Below are 12,897 nucleotides of genomic sequence, written 5' to 3' on the forward strand. Positions count from 1 at the left end.
TTTCAATGCAGATAAAATTTGCTATCTATTCGCAATATTCTTTGTTTTTATGTTTCATCTGCAATTTTTAAAAATTTTTCTTTTATTTTACTCAACCATTTCTAAAGGTTTTCACTGTCGGGTTATCCTGGCTGTACCAACTGTTGCCACCCGAGTGCTAGAGTTTATAACATTAACGTCTTAATGTGAGTCCAGGTCCTCCTGCTCAGAAGTGGGTCATTATACCACCATCTACTGAACTCCCAAAGGGATAAAACTAGTAAGACTTGGCATTTAACTTTCTGCCCACCCTGCAAAGGCACTAGACATGTCAACATTATAAATATCGAAAACGAAAACAGAAAATATTGTGAACACAGGACAAGACTGTCAAACTCTGAATTTCTTTTCAATTGCTAGCAACTTCTGTTTTAGCTTTACAAGGTTTTACAATATGACGTCTTGCAAAATATTTCTCAGGATTTTAAATAATCGCCTTAATTATTGCACACAATTTATTAGTCAGGAATTGTGGTAGGTTTTCAACACGCCAATTGAATAACACTGGTCACAACTTATGGAATCACGATGGAGTTGACAGGCAGCTAGTTTCTGATATGACCTGCTCGCCTTAATGGTAGTTTATGCCCCAGCACCATATTCCCAGTGGAAGCTGCAATAACGGACAGTTTGAACAAACAAAAGATTTTTAACACATCACCTCGAACAGATCAAAATAACATTTAATCAAAAATTATGTGGAAGCTTCTCGAAGCAAAAATGTCTCACGCTGATTCTATTTTAACTTCCCTCCATGTTCACCAATTGTCTCTGTTCCTTATTCCTCCAAAAACCGACGTAAAATTGACTCAGAGCATGAGTGCAAATGATCACTCCGTAAGGTTAAAAAGATACAAGGTATCTGAGACTCTTAATTTTGTTGAGGTATCTGGCCCTTCAGCCTACTGTGGTTGGTTTATCTGGTTGGTGTATGTCACCATTTCAAACTAAAAAAAAAGGCACCGGTTCTGTGGCTTACCTGGAGAAACTTCCCAAAGGGTGTTTTTTTTTTGTCAAAGAACTAAAGTTCAAAACCACCATCAGTATTTGTGTTTGACAACTTAGCGCCCAAGGTGGCTCAAGTTTGAATTCAATCAATATTGAACTGTAATGTCATCTCGTGTGTTCTTGGCTTTGAAATTTCCTGCCTCCTGGAGTGTCCCAGGAAATGTCTGTGCTACCCGCTGGACTGGTCCAGACTCTGTTCGATATTCATTGTCTTCAGCCCTTGTTTGAAAGGTAGGACATGACCGAGTCTGTGCATAGTTGTGCTGGGTCCCTGGGTTACTGATCAGCTCACTGACAGTGCTTATGTGTGAGGCTGTACGTCGCCACCTTTGCAAGTTGTCTTCTTTATGCTTGATTGAGTACCAGGCTACAAAGATGAAAATAAAGCCGACAAACTTGAGACCAGCTGCCAGTCCAAAGTAGACAAATCTAAATGACGTGACGTCATATTCCCAGCAGGAGCCAATCACACCACACTCCTGTTGCCAAAGCATGCAGGTCGTATCGATCACAGCCCCGAAGTAGATTGGAGTCGGAATGTAAGCTGGAAGGCACAGAAGAGGTTATGTTCCAATCAGGAAAGTTGTGTGTTGTGCAATTTATTTAACAACTTAACAACAAGTTATTTAACAAATTATTTAAAACTAATTAATGGCAGAAAAGTTGGACAATACCCAAGTCACAAAGGAGTTTAGAGTCTAACTTGGACTGTTTGGATAAATATAATTAGACAAAAATTATGTATAGGTATCCCCTGTTTTTCGAAAGTTCACTTTACGCCACTTCACTTTTTCACACCTGTTTTCGCGAACCGAAAGAAATCCGAAGAGGATTTTCGCTTTTACGAGATTGGGCGAAAGTTTTCCACATAAGTTAATGCTTCTTCGCTTTATGCCATTTTGGTTTGCGAAAGGTTTCAGAGAAATGCTCTACTTTGGGATAGCAGGGGATACCTGTAACAGGAGCACTGTCCATTGACAAACTGCAAGCGACCTGTGTAGAAACCAACAGGATGCCATTTCACTGAATTTAAAGGGGGCGGAATCACTCTTCACAAAACTCCCAATAACTTACTTTGTGCAATGTAGAACAATTCCTTGCTATGAAATAATTTACTGACATAATTATTATTTATTTATTGTTATTATGAGTGCTGACAGTTCCAAAGTGGCCTTGTGCAATATTGGTGGAATCTTCCGTCGGGAATACAGAAGTGAGTGATGCTGCTGCGGTTTACATGTTATTCCATGTCATGTAGCACAATTAGATGTTCTGATGAGGCAGGTATCTTGGAGTTTATCATAGAACATAGAACATAGAAAAATACAGCACAGTACAGGCCCTTCGGCCCTCGATGTTGCACCGACCAAAGTCTACCTAACCTACACTAGCCCAATAACCTCCATATGCTTATCCAATGCCCGCTTAAATGACCATAAAGAGGAAGAGTTCACCACTGCTACTGGCAGGGCATTCCATGAACTCACAACCCGCTGAGTAAATCCACAGCACTATTTACAAAGCTACAATATCACAAACATATGCACATTGTTTGAGTTCTATGCTTACTCATGTTGTCATGATGCTTGTCTTCCAATACAGTTGTTGAAACTGTGTGATTGCTTGACATCAACATTGTCATTGAGAACATCGAAGATGACAATCTGATCGTTTTATTACCCTTCTCATCTCCCAGCTCATCCTCATCCTGCCATCTGTGGTAAATTACAGCTGGTACATTTCAAACCACCCTCCTTTCTGTTACCCTGGTTTCCTGATTCCTGCCACCCAACACCTAAGCTGTAGCAGCTGCAGCAGGAAGAGACAGAGAAAACAACAACACAGCAGCAATCAGGACACACTGTCCCCCAATCTGACACTGGCTAAAAAGCCACCATTTGTGATATTACCCTTCTCAGTATGAGCTGCTTCTTGGGGTGCCCGAGGAGCTACATTCAATTTGATCTGATTTGACTTATTATTGTCCCATGTACCAAGATACAGCGAAAAGTATTGCTTTGCTTGCTAACCAGGCTGATCAGACCTGTACATCAGGGTAATAGAACAGAATGCAGAATATAGTGTTACAGAGAAGGCGCAGAGAAAGACCAACTCTCATATATGAGAGGTGTTCTTAGTCTTATAACAGTGGGGAAGAAGCTGTTTTTGAATCTGATGGTGCATGTTTTCAAACTTTTGTATCTTCTACCCGACTGAAGAGGGTGGAAGACACTATAACCAGGGAGGAAGTGGTCTTTGATTGTGCTGGCTGCTTTCCCGAGGTGGCAGGAAGTGTGGATGGAGCCAATGGATGGAAGGCTGGTTTGCATGATGGACTGGGCTGTGTTCACAACGCTCCATAATTTCTTGCGACAGAGCAGTTGCCATACCACATTGTGATTGGTCTGGATAGGATGCTTTCTATGGTGCATCTTTGTCAGCATGCTGAACTTCCTTAGCCTCCTGAGGATGTGGAGACACTAGTGTGTTTCTTGACTATATCACCAATGTGAATGGATCAAGACAGATTGTTGGTGATCATCACTCCCAGGAACTAGATGCTCTCGACCATCTCCGCCTCAGCCCCATTGATACAGAGAGGGGTGTGTCCACTTCCTGAAGTCAATGACCAGCTTCTACATTTTGCTGACATTGAGGGAGAGATAGTTGTCTTTAAACTATACCGCTCAGTTGTCTTTCTCCTTTAGACACTGCCCTCTCCACTTGGAGGGCTTGCTGCTTCTGTAGACAGCAACTCTACAGTCTGAATTCCAAGCTGTATCTATCTTCTAAAACTTTAAACATTTTAAAAAAATGCTATACATTTGACTGCGATCCGATCATCTAAATTTTCAAAGCTTTACATTTTGGTGTATGTGTAATTCATGATCGCACTTTAGGATAATTAAGTGCAAACTTCAGTTAAAGAAGCTGGAAGCCATACCTAAAATTGCACTTTTATTATCACAGAATGTGACATTAAAGCCTTTTAACCAGCTGTAGCTTCAGAGAAACAACTGCTGACCACTCCACTCAAAGCGATTCTTCCACAAATAATCACAGATTCCCTACAGTGCAAAGAAAGGCCATTCAGCCCATCAAGTCTGCGCTGAACCTCTGAAGAACATCGCATTCAGACTTACCCTCACCCTATCCCCATAATCCTGCATTTCCCACAGCCAATCCATCTAACTTGCGCAACTTTGGACCATGTGAGGAAACCAGAGCACCCAGAGGAAACCCACAGAGAATGTGCAAACTCCACACAGTCACCTGCAGGTGGAATTCAACTCCAGGTCCCTGGCACTTTAAGGCAATGATGCTAACCACTGAGCCACCATGCCATTGTGAAAAGTAGGAGTAAAACTCTCCATGCTTTTGTGTCAAATGTAGCACTAAGGAAGATGTTGCTTATAGCTGGATGGCTATCATCTCAGCACTAAAACATTGAATTGGGATTTCCTGATCCACCACCTCAAACATTTGCTCCTTCCACAGTCTGGCTTCAATGTGTGTAATCTACACTGCAACAACTCCTCAAGGCTTCCTCGACAGCACCTCCCTGGGACCTTCACCTCCCAGAGAGACAAGGCCAGCAGATGTATAGGACACTGTCTCTGTAAGCTGTCGTCAAAGTCACACAGCACTATTCACACATTTTCACTGGGTCAAAACCTGGACCATCCCAGGTACCAGGTATTGTAGAGTACTTCACTATAAAGACCGTAATGGCTCAAGAAGGTGACCAGCCAGCACCTTTTCTCCATTAATTGAGGGGGATGTAAGTGCCACTGGCTAGGCCTGCATTTATTATCCATCCCTAAGTGTGACTCCAGACTAACAGCAATGTTGCTGACTCCTAACTGCCCTCTGAAATGGCTCAAGAACACCAGTCAGTTCAGGTGAAAAACAGGGATGGGAAATAGATGCCTGGCCCAGCCTGCAAAATCCCTGGCCCATGAAGGAAGTAGTCAGTCAGCCACATTAATACTGGTCTGGAGTTACAGGTAGACCAGACCAAGTAAGGATGACAGATTTTCTCCATGACAGGGCATTAGTTACCCAGATGACTATTTACAACAATCAATGGTTGGGTAAAGATGGGCAGTGACCGAGACTGTCCTGGAGTCAATGCATGAATCAATCCATGTGTAAATTGGAATACAATGTACAATATAAAGGAGCTGTCTATAAGATCTAGATTTAGATTTTATTGTCACATGTACTCAAGTGCAGTGGAAAGTGTATAATGTTGCCATGCATGGTGCTAAGTTCAGGAAATGCTTGCATTTCAGGTCATTAGAACTACACCAGCGTATGGGATCATGTTCAAAAATCAAGGACCCCTTGCAGTTGCCACTAGATTAGTTGCCTCTTTTTTTTTTGTATTCAAGCATCATATTTTTCCACAGAGAGATTTGACCCCTAGAGTGTGAGCTTCTGGATTACTAGGCCAGGGGCATCACTGGTGTACCACCACCACCCTCTCCATATCAACCTGAGCTGGGCCAGAACACAGTCACCAATACTCCGGAATGAAATCAGTAAAACTTCGATTCATAGGGTGCAGTACAAGGTGTTGACAGATGGTGGCATAATTGTGGTACCCAAACACACGGCTAATACGTATCTGTAGTTTCTTCCACTCAGCAGCTTGTCGGATTATAAAAGCCTTGGCCACAATTATGTACCACTCAAAAACACAAACATCATGCCATTTGCTGGATTACGTCTGTTCCATCGAGCCAACACTCTTTTCAATGACTGTGTAACTCAAAAAAGGGCCCACGCATGTGCACACAACCACCACACAGGCTGGAGCTCCTAAAATATAGCTACAACCTGACTGGAGAAAATTCTGGGACTGGTTGCAGCCAAAGAAACACTGAACTTTGTCACCATGAGGGAGGAAGCCTGTTCAAAACCACGATGGTGATGTTCTGGTTGCAAGTGACAGGAACAGAGGTTCCCGACCTGTACGGGACCAAAAAGCTTCCCACAGAAACTTTACAGAAGCAGAAAGTGGCTGTAGTTCCTGTCATAAGCGTAATCCTGAAGACCTGGTTTGGAAGGGAATGTGTAAGGAAAGCGAATGCATCTTCCAATGCCATTAACAGCACCAGGAATTTCATTCAATCACTTTCAATCACCATTATCAATCACAATTCATACCTAAACTTCATAGCTTCACCTCACAATAAGCACTGCTGTAAGTCTCACACCCACACCTGACAGACTGTGCATGCAGTCAGCTCTTCAATGATAACATCACACAACACTTCCTACTATACTTTCCTTTCTCTTGAAAGAGGAGGTGATGAACAGCTGGAGAAAGCAGTATCTAACAGGGAAGGGACAGGTGTGAATGCATATCCTCTACCCAATGGAGCAGATACTGCTTGAAAGCACTGGAACTCTCATCACTGAGCCAGTGGCAGAGCTGAATCCATCATCCTCCTCACATCCCACTGACCCAGCCCCACACGCGTATACACACACACACACATTCATACATTCACACACACGCTTACATATTCACACACACATGCACAATTGCACATGCACACACATGCACACACACACGTGCATACACACAGATGCAGACACATACATGTGTGCACACACACACAGAGCCAGACACACACATGCATGCATGCGCGCACACATATACACATACGTGCACGCACACACACTGGTACATACACACACAATTTGCAAGCTGCAGATGGTGTAAACATGCATTTCATTCTTTCTACAAACCCCTCCCCTTGGCCTTCCTCCTTTGAGTTACCTGAGTTCCAGGGTTAGATGCTGTCGGAAAGATAGAAGAAGAAGGTGCAATAGAGGAAGGGGATGTGTAAGGAAAGCATTACAGCTGTACCTAGAGAGGGGAGTTCTGAGGGATTGCTCAGTGAAGCTACGTGTGGAACTCAGAAATAAGAAGGGGATGATCGATTTAATGGGATTATACAATAGACCCCACAATAAGTCAACAGGAAATTGAGAAGCAAATATGTAAGGACATCGCAGATACTTGTAAGAATAATACAGTTGTAATTGTAGGGGATTTTAACTTTCCAAATATAGTGTGGGACTGTCACAATATCTAGGGCTTGGATGGTAGGGAATATGACAGGAATACAAGAAACTAGTCACTTACCAAGGGTTCGTAACAGAACAAATTGCATTCCCAGAGCAAAAGGTCTCTCTTGATCTTCTACAGACCTAAAACAGGAAAGTATTTAATTTAGTTTGTGTTATTACATCATGAACAATGAAACGTGTGTTGAAGGCACAGAGATCTAATTTTCTAAGCCCTGGTTTGAATCCTCATGTTCCCACAGGATGCCATATTGTGGGGTTAACGTCCAGCCTGCAAAGGCCATTATAAATTACACGCCACATCTTTCTTCACCACTTTTTAAAATTTCATTCCTTTCCTGCAATTTTCAGCCATAAAGAAATGTCAATGGCTTACTCCTAGCTCTCCATGTTCTCTGTTCTACAGCTGAGGAAGGGATGGGGAGGGAATGTTTCCTCCCTCCTTGGGTGGTGCATCATCAATGATTTAATTCTCTCACTGGAAAAACAGAACAAGGAACAGTGTGTTGCTAATGTCGTGGACATGTCAAATGTAAAGGCAGACAGATGTATGGGCAAAATAGAGTTTTGTAAAAATGTCACTTGTCAAAAGCTAGATAACCCCAGGACTGCAATGAGATGCATTACCCTGTATGCATAAACAGGAAAGCACATGACTTTCTCACTGTAAACTTACGCAAATGTGTCCAAACATTGACTCCTGAGGCGTGTATCCTAGTTTCAGATTGTAATGTGGCAAGCAGTACACTGTAAATTAGACATCTAAAAATCACATGCTTGAAATGGGCATCACAACACTAGTACAAGTATTACAGTCACCATAGTCATCCCAGACCATATTGAGTTTGAGAGAGAGAGACAGAGAGAGTGAGTGCATGCTAACTGGAGGTGGTTTAACCTGAAGGTCACCATATCTCAGGCAAGGGGAACGGTTGAGATGGAGAGTCCTTCGTGGTAACGTTGGCTCGTGTAGGAACTGAACTCACACGGTTGGCATTACTCTGCATCGTTCACCAGCTGTCTAGCCAACTGAACTAACTGAACCCCTGGTATTTTACAGCGCTTCGTGGCCCGTGGCTGAGGAGTGGCAGATGGTTGTTAATTCAGATAAATGCGAGGTGTTGCATTTTGGGAAAGCAAATCTTAGCAGGACTTATACACTTAATGGTGAGGTCCTAGGGAGAGTTGCTGAACAAAGAGACCTTGGAGTGCAAGTTCATAGCTCCTTGAAAGTGGAGTCGCAGATAGATAGGATAGTGAAGAAGGTGTTTGGCATGCTTTCCTTTATTGGTCAGAGTATTGAGTACAGGAGTTGGAAGATCATGCTGCAGCTGTACAGGACATTGGTTAGGAATATATAGGACACGTTTGGAATATTATACGCACTTCAAATCTCCTTCCTATTAGAAGAATGTTGTGAAACTTGAAGGGGTTCAGAAAAGATTTACAAGGATGTTGCTAGGGTGGGAGGATTTGAGCTATAGGGAGAGGTTGAATAGGCTGGGGTCTGTTTTCCCTGGAGCGTCGGAGGCTGAGGGGTGACTTTATAGAGGTTTATAAAATCATGAGGGGCATGGATAGGGTAAATAGACAAAGTCTCTTCCCTGGGGTGTGGGATTCCACAACTAGAGGGCATTGGTTAAGGGTCAAAAGGGAAACATATGAAAGAGACCTAAGGAGCAACTTTTTAAGCAGATGGTGGTACGTGTATGGAATGAGCTGCCAGAGGATGTGGTGGAGGCAGGTACAATTGCAACATTTAAAAGGTGTTTGGATGGGTATATGGATAGGAAGGGTTTGGAGGGATATGGGCCAAGTGCTGCCAAATGGGACTGGATTAGGTTGGGATATCTGGTTGGCCAAGTTGGACTGAAGGGTCGATTTCTGTGCTGTACATCTCTATGACTTTAGGTCAAATGAAAGATATTCAAAATAGTATTTTTTAAAATGTCCGTTCTCAGTTTCAGACTCTTTCTGGGAAAACCACTTCTCGATGGCCTGATGGACATCCTTTCACAATTCCTGATTAAGAGCTCATGCTTGAAACGTCGATTCTCCTGCTCCTCGGATACTGCCTGATTGGCTGCGCTTTTCCAGCACCACACGTTGACTCTGGTCTCCAGCATCTGCAGTCCTCACTTTCTCCTGATTGTTTCACAGCAGTTATGCATTCCTGAAGAAGGGCTCATGCCCAAAACGTTGATTCTCCTTTTCCTTGGATGCTGCCTGACCTGCTGCGCTTTTTCAGCAACACATTTTCAGCTCTAATCTCCAGCATCTGCAGTCCTCACTTTCTCCTCACAGCAGTTATGTCCAAACTGAGTCTGTCGTGAGGTCTGGGAAGAGCTACGTTGGTGCGTATGGCATCACATGGAGGTCAGATCGGACAAAGAGGAGAAAATGCCTTCCCAGAAAAGCACAAATGAATCAGTTGGGTTTTTACAGCAGTCTGACTCATCCGTGGTCTCGCTTTTTTAAACTGATAACAGCTGCTTATTTCTATATTTTCTGAACTAAATTCAGAACATCAAATTGCCATTGTGGGATCTGAATTCACATTCTCAAGATTACTCGTTCAGTAACGTAACCAGCATGTGACCAACTGGACGACCAAGCATGTTGAGAATTCTCACTGCCAGCTGATATCGGGAAGTAATAAATGGCTTGCGGGTAATTTCATAATAGAGGTGTTCAGGTGGAATGAAGACAAGCAAGGTTCGTGAATGTCACTGCAGATCCAAAACAACTTCCTTCTCAGCTGTTAGTAATGTCCCATACCAAATCACTTCTGCTTGCAGTCACTATGCTGCATCTGGAAGCTGTGGAAAATTCAGGAACTCGTTATATCTCAGCTACCTCAGTCACTTTTTTTAAGCTTGTGCCTCTGTGCTGTTAATAGTGACAAACTTTTTTGGCTCCTCAACATGAGATTCCCATGGCTTTGTTTGCTTTTGCTACACTTACATGATTAAGAAACCAGAAATTACTGGAAAAGCTCAACAGATCTGGCAGTATCCGTGTAGAGAAATTAGGCTTAATGTTTTGGGTTGAATGACCCTTCCTCAGAACATTGAGGGTCCCGAGGAAGGGTCACTGGACCTGAAACGTTCCCTCTGATTTCTCTCCACATTTCTCTCTGCTGCCAGACCTGCTGAGCTTTTCCAGCAACTTCTGTCTTCATTTCTGATTTGGATTTTATTGCTTATTTAGTTAAATTGTTTCATAATTCAGTTGCAGGTTAAGTGGTAAATAGTTGAGAGTAAAAAAGACAGTCATTTTAAAGGAAAAGTAAATGGGCATATTGAAGTCATTCATGGTTCTAAGGAAGGGTCACTGGATCTGAAACGTTCACTCTGTTTTCTCTCCACAGATGCTGCCAGACCTGCTGAGCTTCTCCAGCGATTTTTGTTCGTGTTTCTGATTTGCAGCATCCGCAATTCTTTCGGTTTTTATTATCCTGAAAGATTGTCCATTCAACGAAGACTGGCTGCAGTTTTTCCATTTTCTTTTGGAATGTTTTGTTGAGTGAGGTTTATCTTGCGTGGTCCACCATGGCTCTGAATGATCTTGTTCACATAATCTGCTGCTTTCACCTCATCAGCAATAACTGGGCTATATTGGCCGCCTTTCTCAAGAGATTCCACAGAGGTACTGACCATTGGTGGGATGTTTCATTCTTCACACAGGTACCTCTGTGCCTCAGCGCCCACTACATCCAGGGTCAGACACTGTGAGCCAGAAACTGCCCCTCACACTGCGCTGTTTGACAGTCATCCCCAAGCGCACTCTCCAGGACAGGGAGCTGGAGGTGCCAGAGACGAAGAGAAGACAGAGTCTCGTTTCCCATGGATCTCCCCAGAAAGGTCACACCTTCAGACCAAACCAGCCATGGCACAAACCAAAGTTAAGGTCCTTGCCGTTGCCCAAGGGGAATCAGAATGCCCAGCCGCGTGAGAAGAAAGGTCAAGGATCTTCTGTGTTTCTCTCCGATACCTCATACTCAGGCCCAAAGACCATAAGATATAGGAGCAGAGGCCATTCTACCCATCCAGTCTGCTCCACCATTCAATCATGACTGATATGTTTCTCAATCCCCTTCTTCTGCCTTCCCCATAACCCTTGATCCCCTTACTAATCAAGAACCCATCTACCTCTGTCTTAAATACATTCGATAACTTGGTCTCCACAGCCTTCTGTGGCAATGAGTTCCACAGATTCAACACCCTCTGACTGAAGAAATTCTTCTTCATCTCAGTTCTAAAGGGTCATCCCTTCACCCTGAGGCTGTGCCCTGAGGTCTTGCGCCTCTCCTACTGGTGGAAACATCTTCTCCATGTCCACTCTATCCAGGCCTCTCAGTATTCTGTAAAAGTTTCAATCAGATCTCCCCCTCATCCTCCTAAACTCCAGTGAGTACAGACCCAAACTCCTCAACTGTTCCTCATATGACAAGCCCTTCATCCCCAGGATCATTCTTGTAAACCTCTTCTAGACTCCCTCCATCATCAGGTAGGCGGAGGTGGGTACTGCAAATGCTGAAGTTTCGAGTCAAGATTAGAGTGGTGCTGGAAAAGCTCAGCAGGTCAGGCAACATCTGAAGAGTGGGAAAATTGACATGTCAGGCAAAAGCCCTTCATCGTTCCTGATGAAGGGCTTTTCCCCAAAACTCAATTTTCCTGTTCCTCGGATGCTGCCTGACCTGCTGTGCTTTTCCAGTACCACTCTAATCCTGACTCCCTCCAATATCAGCATATTGCTCCTTAGATATGAGACCTGAAACTGCTCATACTACTCCAAATGCAATCTGACCAGAGACCACAAGGTTGCCTCTCACTCTACAAACACCTTTCACCAATGTGCATAAACTACAGCTCTGACTAATGTAGGTTCCATGTCCACTCAACAACTCCCACCCATTTCATCTTTTCAAACTTCTAACCCTGCCTGCCCTCTGCACTTTCTCCTCACTCACTGAGGATACATAATCATCTTTGCTGCTCATGCAGCACCACTAACTGTTCCTCCATCCACTTTCATCATCCTCAGTTCTTTCCAATGTCTCACTGCAGGAAACATTGGCCCATCAGGCCCCTCACTCCCCATGAGGAGACAATCCTTCATTTTTCCCAAAAGGAGCATTACTGCTCATGGAGGTAATGGGAGACCTCCACACCCAACTTACCCAGTTAAATCTTATTTGGTTGTTGAAATAATTCCACAGACGCCAAGATCCCATCACAAGGCACCTTTTATTTATACGTGGAGAGTCCTTGAGACTGATCCGGATTCCTCAGAGCCAGCTATCAGAGTGAACAGAACCTCTGACATTCCTGTTTATATCTGTCAGCCAGGGCTCCCTGATAGGAGCAGACCAATAGCCCCAATCAGGGAATCCATACTCTATGAGGTTCACTGGCTGGTCTTGTTTGTAGCTCCTCTTGCGGCGTTTTAGCACAGAGTCAGGGTCCTCCAACACTGCATCTGACACAGGTGGTGTTTAATGCACAGTAGCCCACCTCTTGCACTTGGAGCATATTGGGAGAAATTCACTCTCATCTTCAGGTGGCAAAGGCATCGAGTCTGTGATATCCGCTGTGTCAATCTCAGATTCAGAAGTATTTCCAATGCTTTACAGAGAGGGAGAACCCACAAGTTCCAGACCAGTCAGAAAGGCTGTCAAGGAGCCGGGCACATTTTGTTCCCTCACTGTTTCAGAGTTTGCAGCTTTCATTTGTTCCATGTGTTTGT

The 12,897-nt window shown here is 43.7% G+C and overlaps 1 protein-coding gene across 1 annotated transcript in view; it reads right to left on the reverse strand.

Moving 5' to 3' along the window:
* Positions 1-401: 401 nt before the first annotated feature.
* LOC132815285 (solute carrier organic anion transporter family member 5A1) overlaps positions 402-12,897 on the reverse strand; it is a 182,737-nt gene continuing 170,241 nt past the window's right edge. Inside the window, exons 8-9 of the mRNA XM_060824123.1 lie at positions 7,208-7,272; positions 402-1,591 (exon numbers count right to left, since the gene is read on the reverse strand). Of these exons, the coding sequence (XP_060680106.1) occupies positions 1,134-1,591; positions 7,208-7,272 (523 nt within the window). The 3' untranslated portion in view covers positions 402-1,133. The remainder of the gene's footprint in view (positions 1,592-7,207; positions 7,273-12,897) is intronic.

The sequence above is a fragment of the Hemiscyllium ocellatum genome, chromosome 4, assembly GCF_020745735.1.
Source record: "Hemiscyllium ocellatum isolate sHemOce1 chromosome 4, sHemOce1.pat.X.cur, whole genome shotgun sequence".
NCBI classification, from domain to species: domain Eukaryota; kingdom Metazoa; phylum Chordata; class Chondrichthyes; order Orectolobiformes; family Hemiscylliidae; genus Hemiscyllium; species Hemiscyllium ocellatum.